The 25,909-nt window shown below is 43.2% G+C and overlaps 2 protein-coding genes across 2 annotated transcripts; both read right to left on the bottom strand.

Annotated features, from left to right (window-relative positions):
* Window positions 1-1,609: 1,609 nt before the first annotated feature.
* Window positions 1,610-10,744, bottom strand: LOC124148704. Its single transcript, XM_046519950.2, has 6 exons — window positions 10,533-10,744; window positions 7,926-8,016; window positions 6,584-6,708; window positions 5,131-5,215; window positions 3,081-3,283; window positions 1,610-1,823 (listed from the first exon to the last, which is right to left on the bottom strand). Exons 1-6 carry the CDS (start codon window positions 10,700-10,702, stop codon window positions 1,664-1,666), a joined length of 834 nt encoding a protein of 277 aa, XP_046375906.2. The 5' UTR covers window positions 10,703-10,744; the 3' UTR covers window positions 1,610-1,663.
* Window positions 10,745-15,894: 5,150 nt separating this feature from the next.
* Window positions 15,895-25,688, bottom strand: LOC124148705. The gene is made up of 5 exons (XM_048383250.1): window positions 25,508-25,688; window positions 22,503-22,593; window positions 20,905-21,029; window positions 19,356-19,440; window positions 15,895-16,095 (listed from the first exon to the last, which is right to left on the bottom strand). The coding sequence occupies exons 1-5, from the start codon at window positions 25,669-25,671 to the stop codon at window positions 15,895-15,897; spliced, it is 666 nt and encodes a 221-aa protein (XP_048239207.1). The 5' UTR covers window positions 25,672-25,688.
* Between the last annotated feature and the right edge of the window lie 221 nt (window positions 25,689-25,909).

The following is a 25,909-nucleotide window of genomic DNA, read 5'->3' as shown; positions in this document are numbered from 1 at the left end:
ACCCTGCGTGACGCTGGGCATTAAAAGGCTAAAACTAGGAGTGGTCGGCTCGGTGTCAGTATACTGTGTCTGAGTGGGGTATTTATGTTAAACTGCGGCATGGTATCTCAGTGAGCTAGCACTATAAGATTGGAATTAGTCGAGCCTGGTACAAGCAGGCAGGCATACACGCACGCACGCACGCACGCACGCACGCACGCAAACGCACACGCACGCACGCACGCACGCACACAAACGCACGCACGCACGCACGCACACACACACACAATCAATCATTCAAACCTCGAGTTTTATTATTCGTCTCATACAAGGTCAGGAAGCTGTTAGGATCTTATTGTTTCTTCGTTTTACCACCTTAGCAAATTCTTCACAACCTTCGGTATCAGTTCGGATTAGTACAAGCACCCCCACACACACAAGTGCATGCACGTCGCTATAAGTGCAATAATATTTGACGCGACGTTAAACCCCATTTCACCTCACCTCACAGGAGTAGGGAACATCCCTTTGTTGCAAGTAAATTTTATAGTTGTGGCATACAGGATATTGGGAGGTTTACTTGGAGGAAGCGAACTAATTCCGTTGGGTGTATATTTCTGAGCCTTGTTCCCCTATAGCTGTTGTCTTGGTGTGGATGTCAGCTGGTTGTATTCAATATTTAGTTCTTTTAAAACTAGGTCTATCAGAAGTACTATTTGAAAAAAAGGAGTCAGTATGCATTCGGTTGCACTGGAAACATTTATTAACGGCCAAATTCAGTTACTAAAGATGCACAGGGGAAAATTACTCACCGTCGTAACAGATATGCATAAAAGCATAATTGATAGTATTAAACTTTTAAAAATAATTTAAGTATGGTTACAACGTTCATCTGTTAGTCAACATTATGATTTTGTATGGTTGTGTGAAAATGTTACAAAAAATAGATACATTCTTGTGCATGTACGTATAATTGGCAATATTTGTAACGTGCACATTCCATTGATGCAATAATGCAGCTCTCTAACGTTATGTAATGCAGTGACCCGGGCGAGAATGGATCTCATGATCACACACTCCATTGATTGTCGTAATGGGCGACTACATTGGATCAGGTGATGGTTTATTTCGACCTGATTTGAGCCACTCAACAATCCGTGTGTGTGTGTGTGTGTGTGTGTGTGTGTGTGTGTGTGTGTGTGTGTGTGTGTGTGTGTGTGTGTGTGTGTGCATGTGTGTGTATTTGTGTGTTGTGTGTTCGGTTGTGTCTCTGTTGTATGTGTGTATGTATGTGTTGTGTTGTGTGTTTGTATGCGTGTGTATGTGTGCGCGCGTGTGTATATGTGTGCGTGTGTATATGTATGTGTATGTGCGTGTGTGTGCATATGTATGTGTGTGTGTATGTGTATGCATGTGTGTGTCTGTCTGTGTGTGTATGTGTATGCATGTGTGTGTATATGTGTGCATGTGTGCGTGTGTGTGTGTGTGTGTGTGTGTGTGTGTGTGTGTGTGTGTGTGCGCGAGTGTGTGTGTTTAAAGGCCCTGTTTATTTCGATTACGGTATTAATGAATAACGATTGAGAAATTTAACGCCGAATACCCACAGCTGATAATAACAGACAAACAAACGTTGTCTTGAGTTAGTTTACTACGGGTTTGCTGACAGATACATGGAGGTGTTGTCTCAAGGTGTGACCAGCTTCTGTTTCTCATTGCCTCTCAGGGAGGAGTTGCTACCGTAGTCCTGCTTTGGGGATGCTGCAGTCGTCATCGCATCGCCGAGACGGTAGAAGATGTAAAATATCATCATTGACACTGCCACAACAAGCAGAGACAACAATGCCCTGTAAATAAAAAATACCAAAACTTGTAAAGTGCTTCGGTTTGACAAATAATAGTTAGATATTAAGGATAAGGATATTGTGGCTGAAATTGCTGAAGTGTTGCTGATATTCAGTGACATTGAAGAAACATAAATATGTTAGAAACAACAGACGAGAATAATAATGAGGTTTTGTTTGTTTGTTGTTTAACGCCAAACTCAGCAATATTTCAGCTCTATGACGGCGGTCTGTAAATAATCGAGTCTGGACCAGACAGTCCAGTGATTGATATCATGAGCATCGATCCAGGCAATTGGGATCGATGACATGCATCAACCAAGTCAGCGAGCCTGACCACCTGATCCCGTTAGTCGCCTCTTACGACAAGCTCAGTCGCCTTTTGCGACAAGCATGGGTTGCTGAAGACCTATACTATCCGGATCTTCACGGGTCTAATAATGAGGTAATTCAATTATGTAGTCTCCTTCGTACACGTCCAGCACGTCTAGCATTTTAATAGGGCTCTCCTTTCACCTTAGATAGGCACGTGTGATATAACGGAAGTACTCTCGAAGCGGCGTTGAACACAAATATCTCACACAGCAAAACAAATTGGAGGTGAGATGAGGTGAAATTGAGTTTAACGTCGCGTCAAAGATTATTGCACTTATATAGCGACGTGCATGCACGTGTGTGTGTGGCTGCTTGTACTAGTCCGGACTGATGCCGATTTATAGTGCTAGCCTACTAAGATACCATGCCGCAATTTAACATGAATGCACCACTCAGACACAGTATACCGACTCCAAGCCGACAAGTCCTTGTTTTAGCCCCTTAATGCCGAGCGCCAGACAGGGTAACAACAAGTGCCATCTTTTAACGTCTTTTGGTATGACGCGGCCGGGGATCGAGCCCCGGACCTTCCGCTCTCCGGGCGGACGCTCTACCACTAGACCACGGAGGCGGTCCAAAACAAATTGGAAGAAGGTATGGTAGAGTGAGTGTGTTTCAGTTTCAATATTACAGTGTGGGGAACATCACGAAGTGACTCTTGTCTTAATCGTTTCCTAAATTGACGAAGGCCCCGAACAGGGAAAGGTGCTGACATACCAAGCATCTTTATGAGGAACTCGACCCCATGATCATAGGCCTCTGACGCGCCAAAGGGAGGCAACTTTGCACAGTGTTCCGCTGCCATGGAAGACTTTGCCCATCATACCCTCTATCGTGTTAGACATCAATAAACTATACAAGGAAAGAAGTATGCATGTTACGTACAAAACAACAATCATTAAGACGCCGAGGTGGTCCATGTCAAATAGTGGCTTCTCCGTAGTGGGAGGTGGGGACGGAGTCTTAGCTGTTCCGATAAAGGCCGGAGTTGTCGGCCGTCGATGCGTTGTCGTGGAGGCCGTAGGTAGTGATGAGGTACTTACGTTGATCTTTTGTGGGCATGCGTACTTGCTTTTCAGTTCAAGGTACTGTGAACAAATCACACTTTATACAAAGAAACAATATGCAGATATCAACGGTTACTTTGCAAACAGATTGCAAAATTTCACATGACATTGTTATAATAACACCTTCATCCCCATCATAGTAGGCGGGCGGTCGGGTAGCCTAGTGGTTAAAGCGTTCGCTCGTCACGCCGAAGACCCGGGTTCGAATCCCGACATGGGAACAATGTGTGAAGCCCATTTCTGGTGTCCCCCGCCGTGATATTGCTGGAATATTGCTAAAAGCGGCGTAAAACCATACTCACTCACTCACTCACTCATAGTAGGCAAAGCTCCTCACAGCGATAGGTCAGCCTACTGACCTGCTTACTCGGCGTTTTGTTTAACGCCCCACTCAGCAATATTCCAGCTGTATGACGCCGGTCTGTATCGAATCTGGACTAGCCAATCCAGTGATTGATATCATGAGCAACGCTCCACGTTTCCGGGGTACGTCGACATGCAATCAGCCAGGAGACTGAGCCAGACCACCCGATCCACTAAGTCGCCATAGACAACAAGCAGGGGTTGCTAGGCGGAAATCCTACTGGGATTTCTGTTTACAATCACACTGCGATTGTCGTGACACAGAATATTGCTTACCCCTGCGTTATTGTATTTGATCGTTTGTCCATTTGAAACTATATTTTAATTTACATGCAGTTTGTGTACTGAAAATAATTGGGATAAATTTGTCAAGTCTGGAATCTCGCACATGTCTTATCAAACTAACGAGTTAATAAATCTGGGAAATAGTAAATCAATTGGAAACCATTTCGCAATTCATTTTAATTACATTCACATACACACACAAAATATACACGTTAATACAATTTGTGCTTGGTTGAAAATATTCAAGATTCTTGCAATAATCGCGTCCATACTGGTGCCATCGCAGGTACCAAGAAGTTAGCGAAGTTCTCACGCCCTGGGAAGGCTCTTCGTACAGTATACATTCGGGGAAACTCGCCTTTTCCCGTTCCCTTCTTAATACACCGGTCAGTGACGGGGTAGAGATTTTGCATAATTTCACTGAAAACCGCATAACGACCGATCCCTCCGCTTATATTACGTATCACACGACGGCCAATTTTAGGGACGGTTGTATAAGCATTATATGATTTAGACTTGGTGTATGAATCTAAACTAGAAGTGATTGCCACGCGAAGTAGTGATCTACTCTCCTACCCAGAGTTCAATGCGCCCAGCATAGTACCTCTGCCACAGGCCAGCGCCATGTGACGATTCGTCACATCTTACACAGTCCATTCAAGATATTGCATATTTTTTTCATCTGTTTCATTTTTGACACGTCTATATATCTAGATAAACATATGTCATAGAATGGTTAACTTTCATTGAGAACATATCTTAAATCGTGAAAATCTATATCCATTTGCGTAGTTATCCTATGTTTACATTGGTTGTACGCCTCCACGTGCTGTCATCGAATCCCTACGGAGAGCTAGCGACACGGTCACTTTGATCTGTAAATATGTATCGTCATGCAACTCACTGCCGCAGTTGTAGTATCATATCTATATAATTATGCAAAACAATATGTAAGCGCACCCAAATACATGCATTAGTCCGTTCTATTCTGATTTCTGAAAAAGCGCGTTTGTTTACAAACAAGAGAAAAGTCCGGTCACGTGATATGCAAATTAGCCCGTGGCAGTGGTAGCATGCTGCTATCACCACTGCACCGGAGTGTAGTAGTGATCAATAGGAACAATAGGATGCTGACAGCTTCAAGCCTTATGTTGACATGAAACGAATAATCACTCGAGATTTCGATGAAGAAGAAGCTTAGACCAAGCTACACTACTCACAAACTCACTGCCAAAATCAGCATCCGGGCGTCTTGTGACCACGCCCTCTTCGCCTGCGTCACATGTCAGGATCACGTTACCGGAACTGAAATAAGAAGTGAACCTTTCTTCACTGTTCTGGGTCATTGTTACTAAGAATTGAGATTCTTTTAAGAGTCTGTGTGTCGGACTAATTTTACGAAATGAGTGAGTGAGTTGGGTTTAACGCCGCTTTTAACATTATTCCAGTTATATCACGGCGTGTCAGCTTAATGTGGGAGGAAAGTCCGAAGTGATGCAGGTCTAAGACGTTTACCTCTTCGGTGAAACCCACGAGTACGGGTATGGTGTTGACAAACCTAGAAACATAATTGGGGCGAACCGGGATTCGAACCCACAATCATAGGTTTCTGGCGTGCCCAAGGGACGCAACTCTGCGCCGCGAATCGCGGCGCCATAGACGACAGGGAAGTTAACAGGTTCAACGTGACATCAACAATGATAAGCTGTGATGCTGTTATTATTGTGACGTCATTGCAATGTGTGAACAATGCTGTCTGTTGAAAGTCTACAATATAAATCTTCTATGAGTTCATTGGAGTATTAACCTATATAAAGTCAAGGCCAAATCCCGATCCCGTCAGTCGCCTCTTACGACAAGCATAGTCGCCTCTTACGACAAGCATAGTCGCCTGTTACGACAAGCATAGTCGCCTCTTACGACAAGCATAGTCGCCTCTTACGACAAGCATAGTCGCCTCTTACGACAAGCATAGTCGCCTGTTACGGCAAGCATAGTCGCCTCTTACGGCAAACTTAGTCGCCTGTTACGGCAAGCATGGGTTGCTGAAGACCTTCTCCACTCTGGATCTTCACGGGTCTCTCAATGAACAGTCTAGGGACGGATCGAGTTGTGTGCATGTGTTTTTTGTTGACAAGGCAGGCTGCTTCCACAAAGCGATCTTAGAGCTACGACAATCGTAAGTCAATGCTTAAGTATAGGACTTTAGGACAGCCGTAATGTTAAGATCACTTAGTGGAACGGGGCCCTGGTTCGTAGCCATAATATTCGATCACAAGAAGGCAGTCTCAGAGTTCAAGATTAACGTGTCAAAACGATACGATTTAACTGTTCCTTAGTTATTCAAGATGGGGAATTCCCAGTGTTCTCGTCACTTCAAGTCTCGTGAAAAATCCATCAAACTGTGTTGTTCACGAATGCGCACATGGACGTCACTTTCGCAGTCATGTTACTAGCCTCTTTTTTTAAATGAAAAAGTCGTATGTGATATAACCTTCACATTTAAATATATGCCCTCTTCACTATATGGCTGAAATATTGCCGATGTGACGTTAAATCTTAACTCACTCACTCACCCAGAAATATGCCATTGAACGCACGGAATCCATATTTCTCTTGTGCTTCGTATGGGATTCTATTAACTCGCCTTTCTTTACCAATCGAGTCACTTACAAGTTAGCACCTCCCCAGTTGGTGTACTGATACACCTGGCCGTACGCGGAGGACGCAACGAACACCAGGCTGGACTGGTTGCCTAGGCTTAGGCTGGTGGCACCGTTGTCCTTTATCTGACACACCTGAAATGGTCAAAACAGGTTTGTGGAACACATGGTCTCCTTTGGTCTGTTCAAGTAAGTAAGTTAGTAAATGTGATTTACGCTGCTTTGAACAATAGTCGAGATACCTCACAGCGTGTTAGCTTGGTGTGGGAGGAAAGTAATACGGAAGTCAGACGTTGTTCACTTTAGAGAAACCACGGGTAAGGTGCTGACAAACAAAGAAACATTACCAGACGATTATGGGTTTCAGTCCCACGACAGGTTTAAACCTAATGGACGCAACTCTGCACAGAGAACTTCTGCCTTGTAGGCGACTTGTGCCCCCTGTATCTATCTGTCGCCATTGGATTAACGACATGCGCGGTAAATATTCAACGAATGGTCGGGCTGGCGCAACACTGAATGGTGTGCACGTCAGTTATATTAAAGCGTATCAGCTTACTGTTGGAGGAAAGGAAGTCGTGTCCTTCGAGAAGACATAGCTGATCGACCAGTCGGGGCAAAACAAGGAATCGATCTCGGATTCTGGTAAGTGAGGATCGAATGGCATGAGTGAGTGAGTGAGTGAGTTGGATTTAACGCCGCTTTTAACAGTATTCCGGTTATATCATGGCGTGTCAGCTTAATGTGGGAGGAAAGCCCGAAGTGATGCAGGTCTTAGTGGTTTACCACTTCAGTGAAACCCACGAGCACGGGTATGGTGCTGACAACCTAGAAACATAATTTGGGCGTACCTGGATTCGAGCCCACAATCATAGGTTTCTGGCGTGCCCAAGGGACGCAACTCTGCACAGCGAATTGCGGCGCCTTAGACTGCTGGGCCACTCGTGCCCCCTCGAATGCATGACGTGAAACACGATTTTCATTGTCAACATGCTCAAGGATTGTCTGTTCTTCGTCAATGAATGTTGTAATTCCGAGATTTAAGGACGTTATACTGCATGGTACGCACTGGGAGAAACGTATGAAGTGTCAATCCAACACGCCTTTGGTTCTGATGACGTAATAGTGTAATCACGTCATGAACAATCGATGGCGTTATACCCTATTATTCTCAAAAATGAATCAATGTGACGTCATGTCGCTTCAGCATTGGGAATTGCTAAATACGCATGTTCAAATATTGGAAAGCTACTACTCTCGATAATTCTACATTTAGTAACCTCATTGTTCATTTTGAAATGTTACTGATATGATAACTTGTATCCTTCTGTAGAGTATTCCAGTTTGCTTACCGCCACGTCCCGGCATCCTTCCTCATCGAAGCCATTGCAGGGGTTCCAGGAGTAGAACGTCTTCCCGTCGGGGTCGGGGATGTCTCGGAATCTGCAGGGGGAGTATATTTAAGGTAAGTACACTGGAATCTAGGCTGAAGAGGGCATTAAAATGTTTTATCATCTAATAAGGGTACATTAGTGAGTGAGTATGGTTTTACGCCGCTTTTAGCAATATTCCAGCAATATCACGGCGGGGGACACCAGAAATGGGCTTCAAACAGTGTACCCATGTCGGGAATCGAACCCGGGTCTTCGGCGCGACGAGCGAACGCTTTAACCACAAGGCTACCCGACCGCCCCAATAAAGGTACATTAAGTTAGGCTAACTATATTACATAATGTGTTAAACGCAAAGACACACTAACAGAGAAATCAGAAACATTTTTATTGAGGTGAACGTGGCCTGATGTTTTGATGGTTTTACTTCGAAATCGGCTGAATTTCCAGCTATATCACGGCGGCCTGTCAATAATCAAGTATGGACCAGAAAAAAACAGTGGTTGATAAACGTAGTCCGTGTAATCGCTTCTTACATCAAGCACCGCCTCCGTGGTCTAGTGGTAGAGCGTCCGTCCGGAGAGCGGAAGGTCCGGGGGTCGATCCCCGGCCCCGTCATACCAAAAGACGTTAAAAGATGGTACTTATTATTACCCTGACTGGCGCTCGGCATTAAGGGGCTAAAACAAGGACTTGTCGGCTCGGAGTCAGTATACTGTATCTAAGTGGGGTATTCATGTTAAACTGCGGCATGGTATCACAGTGTGCTAGCACTATAAAACGGCATCAGTCCGGACTAGTACAAGAAGACACACACACAAGTGCATGCACGTCGCTATATAAGTGCAATAATCTTTGACGCGACGTTAAACCCCTCATCTCACCTCTCACATCAAGCAATAACGTGCTGGCCCTAAAGAACGTCCATCATCTGCTTATGTCATCACAGAAAACAGGACGTGAAGATGTCTTTTTACTGAAGCGATGCCTTTTTCGTGACTACCAAAGAAGACTACCGGTAATACATTAAGGTTATCACGCCAGTGAGTTGTGGGCTAAATGCATAATGTTTATTCCTAACACATGATATCTACCTTCCTAAATCAAACAAGCGTAATAATGTCATTCTTAAATTCCATCGTCGAAAAAGGTATTTTCAATCTCACATACGGCATCCAAACATCTAAACATCTCACTTCGGTGAAACCCACGAGCACGGGTATGGTGCTGACAACCTAGAAACATAATCGGGGCGAACCTTGATTCGAACCCACAATCATAGGTGTCTGGCGTGCCCAAGGGACGCAACTCTGCACAGCGAATCGCGGTGCCTTAGAGGACTGGGCCACCCGTGCCCCCCCCCGAATGCATGAAGTGAAACACGATTTTCACTGTCAACAGGCTCAATGATTGTCTGTCGCAAGTGTTTTCTGGAATGTACAGGGTAATATATTACGTCTCAAGGTCAGTGATTAGCCAGTCGAACAGTGACAACAGGCAACATCACTCCAAATGGAAATTCGTAAGACTGAATTCTAGTTTCTTTGGCAATTATTTAGATGACAACAAACGCATGGAAGGACGCACAGTATGCTTCAGAGTACGTCTGATAAACAACTACAAAGGTATGTTTTGGTTCAAGTGTCTACATTCCTATTGATCTGAAGTAACAATGACTTCTCTATTGAATTGTGATATATAATCCAAGCAATTTGTCCAGAACCCCAAAGGTCAAATCTGAATAGATCGCCGAAAGACAAGGGGCATTCCATGTTTGTAAACACTGTAAGCAGTACCTACCTGACCTTATATATGAGGTGAGGTGAAATGTGGTTTAGCGTCGCGTCCAAGATTATTGCACTTATATAGCGACGTGCATGCACGTGTATGTGTGTGTGTGGCTGCTTGTACTAGTCCGGACTGATGCCGATTTATAGTGCTAGCACACTGAGATACCATGCCGCAGTTTAACATGAATACCCCACTCAGACACAGTATACTGACTCCGAGTTGACCAGTCCTTGTTTTAGCCCCTTAATGCCGAGCGCCAGACAGGGTAACAACATGTACCATCTTTTAACGTCTTTTGGTATGACGCGGCTGGGGATCGAACCCCGGACCTTCCGCTCTCCGGGCGGGCGCTCTACCACTAGACCACGGAGGCGGTCGACCTTATATATACTTTATCCTACCTGTTATGTGATAAATGTCATAATCTCAAGTTACTTACGGATTATCTTGCATTGCGTGGGACAGCCTTTTAGTTATCGTGTCTTGTTTTAGATGACATCATTTTAGGTATAAGTACATAATCACAACCCACCTTAGACTTGAAGCAGTCTCTGAATGAACAAAAACTAAATACAAAAAATGCGATATATATTTTTTTCCTCGTCCCTGGGGTGTTCAGAATGATAAAAACAGCAAAATACCCCCGGAAACAATTTTTGGACAAATGTTTCAAGATTTTCTGGTTCTATATTGTCTGTTTGTTTGTGTCAGGTAATTTGAGACATTATATTATTACGTTTTAATAATATAATGGACACTGCGCCAGTCTACACTCACCTGGGTGTTCCATCGTTGTTTGCAAGGGGGTGAAGATCTATTAACCCGTCAGCGTTAACACAGGAACATCTAGACTTGGGAATACAGGGTTTCAAGGGGACACTGCAGGTCCCTTGTATAAATATACTAAGGAGACCGATCATCAACACAATGCTTACTGACTTCACCATGGCTGCATCTAGGGCTGTTTGAAGTGGCCACTGAAGCCTGATACGTAGGTTTATATTGAGGTTTATCTCTGTGACACGTTCCGAGTAAACTTTGACCATCACCAAGCCCGACATGTGTCTAGTATATCATATGTATCAATGTTGGGGGTGGGATGTGGGATGTGGGTCAGAGTACTTGGTAGTTTAATGAACAAGCGCATACATCCTAAAACTCAATATTGACACATCGAGGTCTCATACTGGTCACTTCTGTATTTTACAAACATGAATATTGGCATTTGTAATACAGTAAAGTACGTTTATAACGAACACGCTTATAACGAACTGACCGATATAACGAACTTATTTTTTAGTCCCGACCATTTATTGTATAAATGATGTATATATGCTTATAACGAACTACGGTTATTACGAAATTAGTGGTTCCCTTGAGTTCGTTATAACCGTAGTTTACTGAATATTGTACATTTGGAAAAAATATGTAACTTCTTATCTATTGGTCTAGTGGTAGAGCGTCCGCCCGGAGTGCGGAAGGTCCGGGGTTCGATCCCCGGCCGCGCCATACCAAATAACGTTAAATGATGGTACTTGTTGTTACCCTGTCTGGCGCTCGGCGTTAAGGGGCTAAAACAAGGACTGGTCGGCTCGAAGTCAGTATACTGTGTCTGAGTGGGGTATTCATGTTAAACTGCGGCATGGTATCTCAGTGTGCTAGCACTATAAATCGTCATCAATCCGGACTAGTACAAGCAGCCACACACGTGCATGCACGTCGCTATATCAATGACTAATTGACTAATTAAACCCCATTTCACCTCACCCACCTCACCTCTGCACGTGCCACTATTGTTATAGCTACCAATTAGGACTTGCGCGGGTAAAAAATCCATGAGACTAAAAAATATCACGATATCGGAAACCGCATTGGGGGATAAAAGTAGCCATAAGACACCACACACCAGTCACTCACAAAACACAAAATGGTCACAATTGATTGTTTCTGAACGCATACAGTAAAATAAAGTAGAGTTATCACCACATAAATTTATATGATCTCTTAATATATAGTAAAACATGAAATGAAATAATAAGAAAATGCGTGTCTCTTTGATCGATTTGTAAAAAAACCATTTGACACGGGTGGCCCACTCGTCTAAGGCGCCGAGATTCGCTGTGCAGGGTTGCGTCCCTTGGGCACGCCAGAAACCTATGATTGTGGGTTCGAATCCCGGTTCGCCCCGATTATGTTTCTAGGTTTGTCAGCACCATACCCGTGCTCGTGGGTTTCATCGCTGTGGTCAACGTCAGGTAGCCTGGTGGTTAAAGCGTTCGCTCGTCACGCCGAAGACCCGGGTTCGATTCCCGACATGGGTACAATGTCTGAAGCCCATTTCCGGTGTCCCCCGCCGTGATATTGCTGGAATATTGCTAAAAGCGGCGTAAAACCATACTCACTCCCTCCCTATATTCCACAAAAACCTTAATCAAACTGCGACATTTTAGAGATCTCGCGTTCGCGTTTTCCGCGCTTTGGGAAATTTTTTACACTTTTTACTTGTTTTTTTAAGAGAGACAATGCGCCATCGCGACAACTCGACAATGTCCCTTCTAGGATTCAACAGTTATTATCGGGCATTTTTTACAAACAATATATATATATTCCAGCATTTTGATTGGCTATCGAGGAACAGATATTTGTGGAACTGGAAACAAACAGCTTAATGAGTGAGTCGAAAAAATGTATGCACAATCTTTTATTTGTTCAACATTACACTTGTATGACGTCACTGCATCAGGGTGGTTAAGATTCAAGTTGTTTACGCGCTTCTGATTGGTTGAATTTGATGTTGATTCCGATAGCTATATATGATTGACAGCTTATTGGCGGTGTTGATAATTTTAAAATACAATTTACGTACTCTCTTCAATTAGAAATTTTAATTATATTTTGCCATGCACTAATGCAGGATCATTGGTGTACACAATTATTACCCATGAATGAATGGATGGACGTGCACATCAAATTACAATCTCGGTTTCCTATGATTTCCTATGATTTCCTATGGTTTCCTATGCACTTTGCTGTTTTTGTTAATATCTCAATGGATCGAAAAACAATGACTTTTAATCCTGGGCCAGATTATATGCATGCACAGTTCCTACTGAGAGTCTTTACAGGACAAAGCAGCAGTGAATGTGACAGGTGATCCGAGTTTCATCGTTTCGGCCATGTTTCGCTTTCTAGGGCATTTGTACTAAGGCTCGCCAATGCGATGTTTGCCATTGATTGCCACAGGGGACGGTTTATATGAAGATCCTAGCCCAGCGATAGCTTTCAGCCGTCGGAAGAGAAAGTAGAACATGACTGACGCTAGGACAATCAGAAGGACCATCAACACCCTGGAATAAAAAGTACTTTGTTAACCATATCGTTGCATCATTATTCATCATTCATACAATGGTACAACATTTTCAATGTGACACTTGCACTTGAACGAGAAATAATGTATGTAATTGAAAAAGAAGTGTGTGAGTGAGTTGGGTTTAACACCGTTTTGAACTATGATTCCAGTTCTATCACGGCGTGTTAGATTTATGTGGTAGGAAAGCCCGAACCGATGCAGTCTTAGACGTTTACCACTTTCGTGAAACCCACGAGCACGGGTATGGTGCTGCCAAAGCTAGAAAAATATTCGGGGCGAACGGGATTCGATCTCACGATCCTCTTTTCAACTCTTCTTCTTTCTATATTTTCAAATATATACCACTCAAAGTTTGCTCAGGGTCAAGTTCTGATGAAAACAAATCGACAAAGCAAAGATTGAAATATCCCGGTACACAATGAATTGGTAACTCCCATGGAACTTCATTTTCACGTTGAAGTCATTGACTCAAGGTACACGAGGTGCACGAGGTGCACGAGGTGCATGGAATCCTGTGTTTGGGTGTATCGTGACAGAATCGTTGCACATCATCATCAAAGAGCACAACAACAATGCATATTTGGCGCCAGAGCGTTTGACGTTTGACGACCGAAGAATTACACAGATGCATAGGAATGCTAGAAAATTGGTCAACACAACGTCACGTTGCAAACGTCTTTGGTGTCAGCCAATGTGTGATCAGCAGGGCATGGAATCGATACCAGACGTTTGGATCAGCCACCCAGCTCCATGCAGGTCGTCGACAGCATTCCACTACACAGCGGGAAGAAAGGTCTTCTTGATTGCAGTAAGGCGTCTTCATTTCGTGACTGCCACCGCACTCAGAAATGACAGTGCGTAATCGTCTCCGTGATGCTGGTCTCCGATCACGGGGGGCATGCATTCGTATCTCCTTGATCCGACATCACAGGAAGGCACGTTCGGATTGTCCTGAAGATCACGTCAATTGTACAGAACAGAGTCCCAGTCCTTGTCACTGAAGAATCGAGATACTGCCTAGACTTCACAGATCGTCGTACCCAAGTGTGGCATAGACAAAGAGAATGATTTCAGGATTCTAACGTAGCCGCTATGGTCGCTATGGAGGGGGCTCAATCATGACTTGAGGTAGGATATGTAGAGCTGAAAGAACGGTCTCCTTGTCCTACAGCGGGGCACGATGACAGTTTGCGCTGCAGGGATGACATTCTGGATATGTACATGAGGCCGTTTACTGGTGCAATGGAACCGGACTTTATCCTCATGGACGATATCGCACGACCTTATCGTGACAGGGTCGTTCTCACGTGGAACGAGCTGCAGATCGCCCTCTCACGACACCCTGTCCTTCCGGCAACTCAAAAGGATCTCGGCAATGCTTTCACTGAGGAGTGGGCCATTGTTCCTTAGCCACACTCCACATCCTTATTGGGAGCATGAGACGGCGGTGCCAGGCTGTCATGGATCACATACTCGCTACTGTGATTTTTCTTTTGATAATGAATTTGTTGTCGTGGTTTTTGTACGTTTCAGTTTTGATCAGATACGCTCATTTTGACGGGTGACCTGACTTATTATTGATGTTCTTTGTTGGAATTGTTTGGCTTATGACAACGAACTTTTGTTGATTAAACATGTGTGCATGGCTATTTCAACAGATGCATACAATGTGGCATATTACCATCTAATAACATGCTGACCCTCGGCAAACTTTGAGTAGTATATTTCGTTTCGGACTCAAAACGAGTCTACAACGGACTTTTGATCATTAAACATGTCTTCACGAAATATTGTCTTTTTCTATTTCAACAAATGCACACAATTTGACCTATACTGGTGGAAATAAATGAGGAAGGAAATATCCGTAGACATGGGGGACTCACCAGATTTTGACATTTGATTCTCACATGTTCTTAGCTTGAATTTTTATGTACTGCTTCTTTCTTTCTTTTATTGCTTCCTTATTCGTTTCCATCAGTACATTACCTTTTAAAGTGCTGACCCTTAGCAAACATTGAGTAGTATATAATTACCTATACGAGCGGGAAACAGAACTCGTGCATCTGCGCTTTAGGAAGTTTACAACTAAAATCTTCTAAAGGTTTCTTTCCTGACAGCCCATTCGTTTAGCTGATATTTAAAAATATTTAATTTGTTTGCTTCCTGGAAATTTTAATAATCTGTGCAAACGGAGTGGTTACTAAGCGTCTTTTTACGTCAGTATCTTCATGATATACAACAGTGATAGACAATAGTTTCAAAAGGAAATACACCATGTGATTGTGACGGATGCCACCGATGGGGCAGGATACGCTCTTCCTTTCGAGAACATCACCACAATTTGACAGTGATTCATAAACACATGATAATGATATCGTACAATTTGTTATTAATGTGGACAGGATTATATAAGGTGTGGTGTTAAGTTTTACACATTCATTTTGGGGGGTTCATATTTGGAAGACCGTAAACGCCATACAGTTCATGTCATCAAAATCAAACTTTTCAGGTTTCAATTCATTTCTGTGTGCACGTAAGTGCCCCTAAGCGAAGGTCTGTTTCTCATATCTGACACTACCATTGTACCCGCTTTACAAACTAAGTTCACCTATTTAGATTGATAGATTATGTGATGAGAAAGAATAATTTTTTGGTGTGCTCAATTTTTTTCACTGCGGTCACCCTGAAATCCAAGATGGCCGCCAATATGGCCGCCACTTTTCTACTTAACCTATTTACTACCTAATACTGTGACGGTCTTGCTTCCACTTACATGTGACAGATGAAGACTGTACTTAGTGTGTTCAGAGCTAACAGTGGCGGGGAGGTAGGAGAGGAGGGTGTTATCGCTGGTCTAATGAACGCAAGGGGTATCGGCCGTCGATGCCTAGTTGTGGACTCAGTGGGCGGCGCTGTTGTGCTTCTATTTATTTTGACCGGACATGCGTACTTACTCCTCAATTCTAGGTACTGAAACGAGATTTGCTACAGAATAACAAAAAAAACCATCCAACATGAAAAAGGTTAAGCACCCCCTATTTCTTAACCATGACAAATGGCAAAAATCATGGCCTGGGATGGCTGACCACAGGAGCTGGGCGATACCAATGTCATCGGATAGAACAAACATTGACAACAATTAAAGAAGATATTGGTGAGTTGTGATTGAAATTTACTGACGAAAACATCAAAGTAACACAGGTACTGTTTTTGACCAAGACAATACCTAAAAAAAGTATGGAGCTGCAGGATTAAGTAAACGAGTTACGTTTGATGTTTCATGTGTCTCTACTTGACATGACACGTGAAACAGATCAGTAGCGGGTACAACCGCCACGTGCCCGGATGACGCATTCCACCCTACGCCTCATGCCTCCGTTGGATCTGTTGATGGGTCAACAACAACCAATGCTGCTTCCAATTGGCGTAAATCTTGTTCAAATCTAGGCTCATTGCTGGCCAGGGTGTAGTCGTTATTGCATTGGCCCTCATGTAATCCACGACTGCATGCGAATGATGAGGCCTGGCATTGTCATCCAGGTACTGATGTCGAGTAGCAAGGAGATGCTTGTCAAAATGAGGAATGGCGACTGGATGTACTGAGCTCCTGTTAAGTTGCCCCTCATGGTGACATAATCCAACCTGCAATAATGAGAGATACAGCCCCCAAACCATTACCGAGCCCCCGCCGTATGCAACAGTCGGTTTAATGTTCCTGGGGGTGTAGGCCGTGTTCCGGTGCCTCCAAACTATCGTTCTTCCATCAGTGACGTGGAGCAGAAAGCGACTTTCGTCTGACCAATGGGTTCATCTCAAAGTTCTCAGATTCCAGTTCTGTCGCGCAATACACCATGCTAAACGAGCGGCTTTGTGGTGATCTCTCAACAAGGGACGCTTTATGACTCGTCTTACCCTCGGGCCTGTTGCTTTCAGTCGGTTCCTGACGGTTCTGGTGCTGAAACGACGATTGGGCAACCACAGCTGTTTAAGACGAGTACTTGTTAAAAAGGGTTCTCGGCGTATGAGACGAAGAATGTGCCTGTCTTCGCGATGTGTCGTCACAAGGGGTCTTCCGGATCTGGGACGGTCCTGTACATCAACGGTCTGAGCATGTTTCTCGACGAAACGGCTTACGACAGTGTGATACCCCAAATTCCGACCAATGGAATTACAAGTCATTCCTGCGCTATGCATGCCCATTAATTGCCATCTTGTGGCGTTTGATAATCGCCTTCGTGCCATGGTCACACAATGTCATGGAATAACTCTTTAAAACCGAGCTTAAGAAAGCAATTTTAACGTTTGGATATACTGTTTTTAGAGATACTCGAGTGTAGCATGCTGCACAGGCATTCAGTGCATGGTACGTGAGCTTTCGTCACGTATGACTTATTACATCTCGAGAAAACATAATTCTTCCCGTAATTATATCTTTCATGACTGTTACAAATATTGGGACCAAACAATAATGAAATATATAAGGGTGTGCTTTACCTTTTTCTTTGTGTATATTTAAACAAGATTTAACCATTTAACCCAAATAATGTTCAAAGAGGCTGGAAAAGCTGAGATAAGTAGCGTTGCAAGGCTTCATTTTCTTTCCTGTCTTAATATGATTGACATAAAGTCTGCCACAATGAACAAAAACATGAAGCTGCTGGATTAACTTGTATTATATGTACAATGTTTAATCCCCGACAACATGTTCCCGCCTTATCATAATGGTCAAACAACATGTCACCGTCTTAGCATACTGGTCAAACAACATGTTACCGTCTCAGCATAATGTCAAACAACATGTTACCGCTTTAGCATTCTGGTCAAACGACATGTTACCGTCTTACCATACTGGTAAAAACACATGTTACCGTCTTAGCATACTGGTCAAACCACATGTTACCGTCTTAGCATACTGGTCAAACAACATGTTACCGCTTTAGCACTCTGGTCAAACGACATGTTACCGCTTTAGCATACTGGTCAAACAACATGTTACCGCTTTAGCATAATGTCAAACAACATGTTACCCCTTTAGCATAATATCAAACAACATGTTACCGCTTTACCATACTGGTCCAACAACATGATACCGTCTTACCATACTGGTCAAACAACATGATACCGTCTTAGCATACTGGTCAAACAACATGTTACCGTCTTAGCATACTGGTCAAACAACATGTTACCCCTTTAGCATACTGGTAAAAACACATGTTACCGTCTTAGCATACTGGTCAAACAGCAAGTTACCGCTTTAGCATACTGGTCAAACAACATGTTACCGTCTTAGCATACTGGTCAAACATGATACCGTCTTAGCATACTGGTCCAACAACATGATACCGTCTTAGCATACTGGTCAAACAACTTGTTACCGTCTTAGCATACTGGTCAAACAACATGTTACCGGCTAAGCATATTGGTCAAACAACATGTTACCGTCTTAGCATACTGGTCAAACAACATGTTACCCCTTTAGCATAATATCAAACAACATGTTACCGCTTTACCATACTGGTCCAACAACATGATACCTTCTTACCATACTGGTAAAAACACATGTTACCGTATTAGCATACTGGTCAAACAACATGTTACCGTCTTAGCATACTGGTCAAACATGATACCGTCTTAGCATACTGGTCCAACAACATGATACCGTCTTAGCATACTGGTCAAACAACTTGTTACCGTCTTAGCATACTGGTCAAACAACATGTTACCGGCTAAGCATATTGGTCAAACAACATGTTACCGTCTTAGCATACTGGTCAAACAACATGTTACCCCTTTAGCATAATATCAAACAACATGTTACCGCTTTACCATACTGGTCCAACAACATGATACCTTCTTACCATACTGGTAAAAACACATGTTACCGTATTAGCATACTGGTCAAACAACATGTTACCGTCTTAGCATACTGGTCAAACAACATGTTACCGTCTTAACATACTGGTCCAATAACATGATACCGGCTTAGCATACTGGTCAAACAACATGATACCGTCTTAACATACTGGTCAAACAACATGATACCGTCTTAGCATACTGGTCAAACATGATACCGTCTTAGAATACTGGTCAAACATGTTACCGTCTTAACATGATGGTCAAACAAATCCACACATAAAAACGGACCTTGCCTAAGATTTTGAGATAAAAACAGCAAAGATGGCAGCGGTAAAAAAACCGATTGGTATTAGAAGGCTGGACGTTGTACTCACGAAGTACCTGCCGCTGTCACTGTCCGGGCGTCGAGTAACGCTGCCTTCCGCAGTGTGATCACAGGTTAGGATGACGTTTCCTGAACTACGCGAGACGTGGATAGAAGGCGGACAGAAATATTCGATATAGTACTGATTCAAAAGATCAGCAAACAGTTATACAGTAAACTACTTTTATAACGAACACTCTTATAATGAACTGATGGATATAACGAACTTATTTTTTAGTCCCGGGCATTTGATGTATATATGCTGTTTATATGCTTATGATGTACAATACATGTATTACAGAGTGTGTACTGAGTTATTCGGGTTCTTTTGTATTAGGTAATTACAATATGGAATCTAGCAATAGGCTCAATTAGATTAAATGGCATCTAATAACAGTATCCTTAAATTATGATGACGCCACGCACGTTCTTGCAGTGATTCTGAGCCATGTATGTATATATATATATGTGTGTGTGTGTGTGTGTTTGGGTTTGTGTGTGTGTGTGTGTGTGTGTGTGTTTGTGTGTGTGTGTGTGTGTTTGTGTGTGTGTGTGTGTGTGTGTTTGTGTGTGTTTGTGTGTGTGTGTTTGTGTGTGTGTTTGTGTTTGTGTTTGTGTGTGTGTGTGTGTGTGTGTGTGTGTGTGTGTGTGTGTGTGTGTGTGTTTGTGTGTGTGTGTGTGTGTTTGGGTTTGTGTGTGTGTGTGTTTGGGTTTGTGTGTGTGTGTGTGTGTGTGTGTGTGTGTGTGTGTGTTTGTGTGTTTGTGCGTGCGTGCGTGTGTGCGTGCGTGCGTGTGTGTGTGTGTGCGTGTGCGTGTGTGTGTGTGTGTGTGCTAAAAGCATAGGCAAGACAGGATCAAATTAAACCAAGTCTATTTTTTTTTATTTCACATATGAACAGCAGATGAAGAAAGACTCTTTTAAAAAGATGTTTCACAGACTAAGTGTTAGTCTAGGTATCATCACTGAGTGTTTTGTATCAATGTCTCAGCAGGCATCGGAGGAATATCACAGACATTAATCAAGATAAATGAAATGCCACTGTGAGTGCGTGAGTTTGTTTTACAGTAGATAAATAAGTTTGAGCTGTATGAAATATAAGGAAGCGGTGGTGCTTAGGTGGGGTCCTCGTGTGTAAATGACGGAGTGAAGCATATTGTCAGCTACACAATGATTGCCCTACCCAACTTATTGAGATGATATATTTCTATGGATTCTTGTCCAGCGAGAGGGATTCACGTCAGGCTGTATACTGTATCATACGGTGGCCCATAAGGGACATGGAGTCTGTTTTTCCATATTTTGATATTTCACTTACATTTATCGTGACATTTCCATTTTAGTTTTTGACATTTTCACTTCACATTTCAGCGACTCAAAAGCTACTTAAAAGTACATTTTCTATGTTTTCGGATGTTTTTTATACATGATTTATCACATATTTGTATGGCAGATTGTGTTAATTTGCAAAAGGCTAAGATAAAAGTAAGTTAAACATCAAAATATTGAAAAACAGACTCCATGTCCCTTATGGGCCACCGTGGTATCATGATATACGTACTTGTTCGCACCTCCCCACTGCGTGTATTGCAGCAACTGTCCATACCGTGTGTCGGCCACATAGAGACGACTGGACTGCTGACCCAGACTCATGCTGGACAAGCCGTGGTCCGTGATCTTACACATCTGTGGAAACAGAGGTGAGGTGGTGAGGTGAAATGGGGTTTAACGTCGCGTCCAAGATTATTGCACTTATATAGCGACGTGCATGCACGTGTTTGTGTTTGTGTGGCTGCTTGTACTAGTCCGGACTGATGCCGATTTATAGTGCTAGCTCACTGAGATACCATGCCGCAGTTTAACAGGAATACCCCACTCAGACACAGTATACTGACTCCGAGCCGACCAGTCCTTGTTTTAGCCCCTTAATGCCGAGCGCCAGACAGGGTAACAACAAGTACCATCTTTTAACGTCTTTTGGTATGACGCGGCTGGGGATCGAACCCCGGACCTTCCGCTCTCCGGGCGGACGCTCTACCACAAGACCACGGAGGCGGTCCTGTGGAAACAGAAATCTTACTTGTAGTGCAAAGCAATGACTGAACTCAAATGATGTCACGGGATACTGCAAGTTGTATTCTTTATTTTCCAAACACGATCCTCTTAACAACGCAACGATAAAGCAGAGGTGAAACAGTTCCTGGCGCTCGGCATTAAGGGGTTCAAACAGAGACTGGACGTCTCGGAGTGAGTATAGTGTGTCTGAGTGGGTATCCATGTTAACTGCGGCATGGAATTTCAGTGGGCTAACACTATAAAACTTTCACTAGTCCGGACTAGTACAAGCAGCCTCACACACGTTCATACACATCGCTATATAAGTGCAATAATCTTAAACGGGGCGTTAAACCTCATTTAACCTCACCTCAGTTCCCACCTGTCAGGTTCGCGAACGGCACAACGTGTTGCACGAAAACTGTGTACATGGCGCAATGATATTTATAGTGATCCCACCAAAGTCGTGATTATGAAGATTGCAATTTTATCATTTCCTCTAGTTCTTACATAACCATGTAATATTCGTTCTAAAACAAAAAATAGTGCCACTGTAATGTAGCTCACCTGGTTATTTCGTCTACAGTTGAAAATGTCAGCAGCCACTTAGCTAAAGTACATACGTACAGAGGACAAAAGTATCATAAAAAATAAAACAACTAAATATCCAGAATGTTTCTAAATCTGCAAGAACAAATGAACTCATTTAGAGCTAAATGGCAATATACAACAGTTACAGTTAAAATTACATCACACAATGTTTCAACTCTGAGCCGTATGTACTTTCACCTTCATTTATAACGCCAAACAACAAAATACAGTCATCGGCATGGAAAAAAGCCAACGTTCAACTGCCTAGGTTTGGTAATTTCACACCAGAAGTTGAGTGAGTGGCGGGGGTAGTCGGTGCTTGTTTGCGAAAAAAGTAACCTATGTCTTAAGACCTACACATATACCACACTTCATTTACATATTGAAAGAAAATGGATTAGTAATGTCCATAAAAAGCGTTTTCAATATGGCAGCCGCGGTGGCCATATTGAAAATCGGATTCGAGCCTCTGTTTTAATTCGTGTATAAAATAGCCCAGGTTGCCCAGCTTACCGCCACATCCCGGCATCCTTCCTCATCGAATCCATAGCAGGGGTTCCAGGAGTAGAACGTCTTCCCGTCGGGGTCGGGGATGTCCCGGAACCTGCAGGGGGAGTATTGGAGGATATATTACACGTCCTATGCGGCAGGAGTGAGTGAGTGAGTGAGTTGGGTTTAACGCCGCTTTGAACGGTATTTCAGTTATTTCAAGCTTGATGTAGGAGTCCACGAGGATTGGCATGGTGGAGACAAACCTAGAAACATCATCAGGGATAATTGCAGACCATGGGACGCAAATTTCAACAGTGGACGCCTTGAAGGTCCAGGGCACACGTGCCGTGTCCCCACCACATGAACGAACCATGGTTTTGATGTGCGATAACACTTGATCAAATTAATTAAGATTTATTTTAAAAGATTGAGATCTGGAATGCTCTGTGACATGAAACAAAACCAGTTCAAGCAGTACTGAAAGAACGTCCACTCGTCACTGAACAAGAGACAGAGATCAATAATTGCAGTCATTCGGGTCAAATCGGCTTATTCCGTTACCTATATAATACCCCAGGCAGCAATGGAGTAGAGATATTGCATGATTTCACTTTATTTTTGTTTGTTTGTTGTTTAACGCCGCACTCAGCAATATTCCAGCTATATGACGGACGGTCTGTAAGTAATCGAGTTTGGACCAGACATGGGATACGATGACATGCATCAACAAAGTCAAAGAGCCTGACCAGTCGATCCCGTTAGTCACCTCTTCGACAAGCATAATAATAATAATAATAATAACTACAGATTTATATAGCGCTGGTATCCAGTTCGAAGAACTGCTCAAAAGCGCTTCATTTAATTTGAGTCTACACAAAAAAGAGACATAACACAGCTAGGAAAACACAAAACCTCAATACTCCAAGAAAGATTTGGTGAAAAGATAGGTTTTGAGTCTTGATCGGAACAAGCTAGGACTGTCAATGTTCCTGATATCCAATGGCAGCCTATTCCATAGCTCAGGGGCAACTTTGGCGAAACTCCGACCTCCAAAAGTCGCCGTTCTAACACTAGGCACAGAGCATAGTCGCCTTTTACGGCAAGCATGGGTTGTTGAAGACCTATTCTACCCCGGATCTGATTTCACTTTAAACCGCATTCCGAACGAACTTCCGCATATAGTTCGTTCAACATGTGCAGGCAGATTTTGATAACAAAACCTCTTGTAAATAGAAATTAGGTATACACTTTGATATCAATAATAATTAATTAAAACTTATTTTAGGGTGGAGAGGGTTACCGGATTGTGAACTGTAATACGAACTAGTGAAACTAGCGAATCCCAGCCCATTGCGGATTAGTATTGCTGCGTGTAACATACATCCTCGATATATGTCATGTTGACACTGGCTAAATTTATAAACTTCACTCCGAGAAATGAGTTTCTTTGAGTTGTCAGTGAGTGAATGAGTCTTCAATATTACGGGGGCACGGGTGGCCCAGTCGTCTAAGGCGCCGCGATTCGCTGTGCAGAGTTGCGTCCCTTGGGCACGCCAGAAACCTATGAGTGTGGGTTCGAATCCCGGTTCGCCCCGATTATGTTTCTAGGTTTGCCAGCACCATACCCGTGCTGGTGGGTTTTACCGAAGTGGTAAACGTCTGAGACCTGCATCACTTCGGGCTTTCTTCCCACATTAAGCTGACACGCCGTGATATAACTGTAATACTGTTAAAAGCGGCGTTAAACCCAATTCACTCACTCACTTACTTCAATATAACGGCAATGACACGACTGTCTGAAGATAATCAAGCCTGGACCAAGAAAAAGAACAAGGTTCCTGAGAATACTGTGATTACTCTCAGGCAAGAATCCGATCGTTATTTTAATAAACTACGACGAGCATGGAAGGTCAGCGGTTCGATCCTCTGACCACGTCATACCAAAATCTCACCTCAGCTCATCCCAAATGCTGTTATACCCAAATAACTTTGATAATTTGCTCTTATATATAGCTCTATATTTATCAATAAATTGTGTATATACCAACTTTGTCTCGTCGCCATATGGCTAAAATAATGCCGAAGCGACGTCATATTTTAACTCACTCACTCATCCGAAATGTTTGGAGACACTGAAATGTTTAAATATGAAAGAAAAGTATTTTTTTTATCCCGATCAGTTTGACGGATTTTTAACAAACTTTGCAAATCATATCCATTCATTTAAATGACATATACCTGTTTGTTCCCAACATTCCGGATTAGCGGAGTCCGGGTTAAAGGGAGATCACTCTGCATGCAACAAGTACCATCTTTTAACGTCTTTTAGTATGGCCTCAGACCACAGTTATCCCCCCTAAGTTTGACCATGAACCGAAGGAAAATAGGAGAATATAGTGCCCTGTTCAAATGGGCTGTTCAGCCTGTGCCAATTTTTTTGGGAGTGACTTGTGATAGCTTAAATGAAAGATTAGACATTGTAGTATGTTTCCAATTTTTTGTTAGCCACATGCTGTGAAGGTATTGATTCCAGCTTCCCATGACTTGGCCCCCAAGTTGAAGGCCGCTCTGTGTGTTTCGGCTCGAAACTTCCGGTGAGCACTGTTGACAGTGGTTACCGCGAAAGGGAGCTGGTCAATGCAGGCCGAAACTTGTATTAAGTGACAAGTGGCAGGTTGGTCAGCATGCAACAGGAGAACAGCCTACGACTGATAATAATTATGGTGGGCTGTCATGTCACTGTAGATAGCAAAGAAGGAAATTAATTGTGGTCTGAGGCCGTATGACGCGGCCGGGGATCAAACCCAAGACCTTCCATTCTCCGGGCGGACGCTCTACCACTAGACCACTGAGGCGTCTTGCATTGTTTGAGCAACACCCGACTAAATCAGAAAACGTACCCATGCCAGAACTGCCTTGAGACAGAATAAAAACACCACGTGACCAAATTGAACCAATGCGAAATCGCATCAGGTAAACCTTACGTTTGCATATCATTTCAACATCATACACACTTTCACACTCACCGCGGAGTCCCGTCGGTATTAGCAAGTGCGTGAAGGTCAATTCGTCCTTCCCAAGTTTCACATGAACACGTGCTTATGGGGTCGCAAGTGTTTAAAGGAAAGTCACAGATTCCAGATTTAAACATGACCAGTAGACACAACGCAAGGGTCAAGACCCGGGTCATTATTGCAGCGGGGTGACGAATGAAGGCCGGACAGGTTGTCTTATCTGCCGGACCATGGTACACCCCCCCGACAGATCACATGACGTAGGCGTTCTATTTTTAGCTTCTTAAAGGCGTGGCTCTTTAAAACTAGAAATAGAAACGGGTATTATTGTAATCCCCTCGTCCCCCAATTTAATAATATGAACATTTTGTTTGAACTGTATAAAAGAAGAAAAACATTTCTTTTTACAATGTC

This window comes from Haliotis rufescens, unplaced genomic scaffold (genome assembly GCF_023055435.1).
Source record: "Haliotis rufescens isolate VD_foot unplaced genomic scaffold, xgHalRufe1.0.p SCAF_46, whole genome shotgun sequence".
Taxonomy (NCBI): domain Eukaryota; kingdom Metazoa; phylum Mollusca; class Gastropoda; order Lepetellida; family Haliotidae; genus Haliotis; species Haliotis rufescens.
The sequence above is the reverse complement of the archived record's forward strand: the minus strand, read 5'-3'. Positions and strand labels throughout refer to the sequence as shown.

Bases quoted from the DNA above. Each gene is read 5' to 3' on its own strand.
- LOC124148704 (XM_046519950.2), bottom strand. From the start codon at position 10,702: ATGGTGAAGTCAGTAAGCATTGTGTTGATGATCGGTCTCCTTAGTATA. The intron at 6,709-7,925 runs GTAAGCAAACTG...TGACCATTTCAG, and splicing joins AAGGATGCCGGGACGTGGCG to GTGTGTCAGATAAAGGACAA. The intron at 5,216-6,583 runs GTAAGTGACTCG...TTCTTATTTCAG, and splicing joins AACTGGGGAGGTGCTAACTT to TTCCGGTAACGTGATCCTGA.
- LOC124148705 (XM_048383250.1), bottom strand. From the start codon at position 25,671: ATGACCCGGGTCTTGACCCTTGCGTTGTGTCTACTGGTCATGTTTAAA. The intron at 22,594-25,507 runs GTGAGTGTGAAA...CTCCCCCTGCAG, and splicing joins AATACCGACGGGACTCCGCG to GTTCCGGGACATCCCCGACC. The intron at 21,030-22,502 runs GTAAGCTGGGCA...CTGTTTCCACAG, and splicing joins AAGGATGCCGGGATGTGGCG to ATGTGTAAGATCACGGACCA.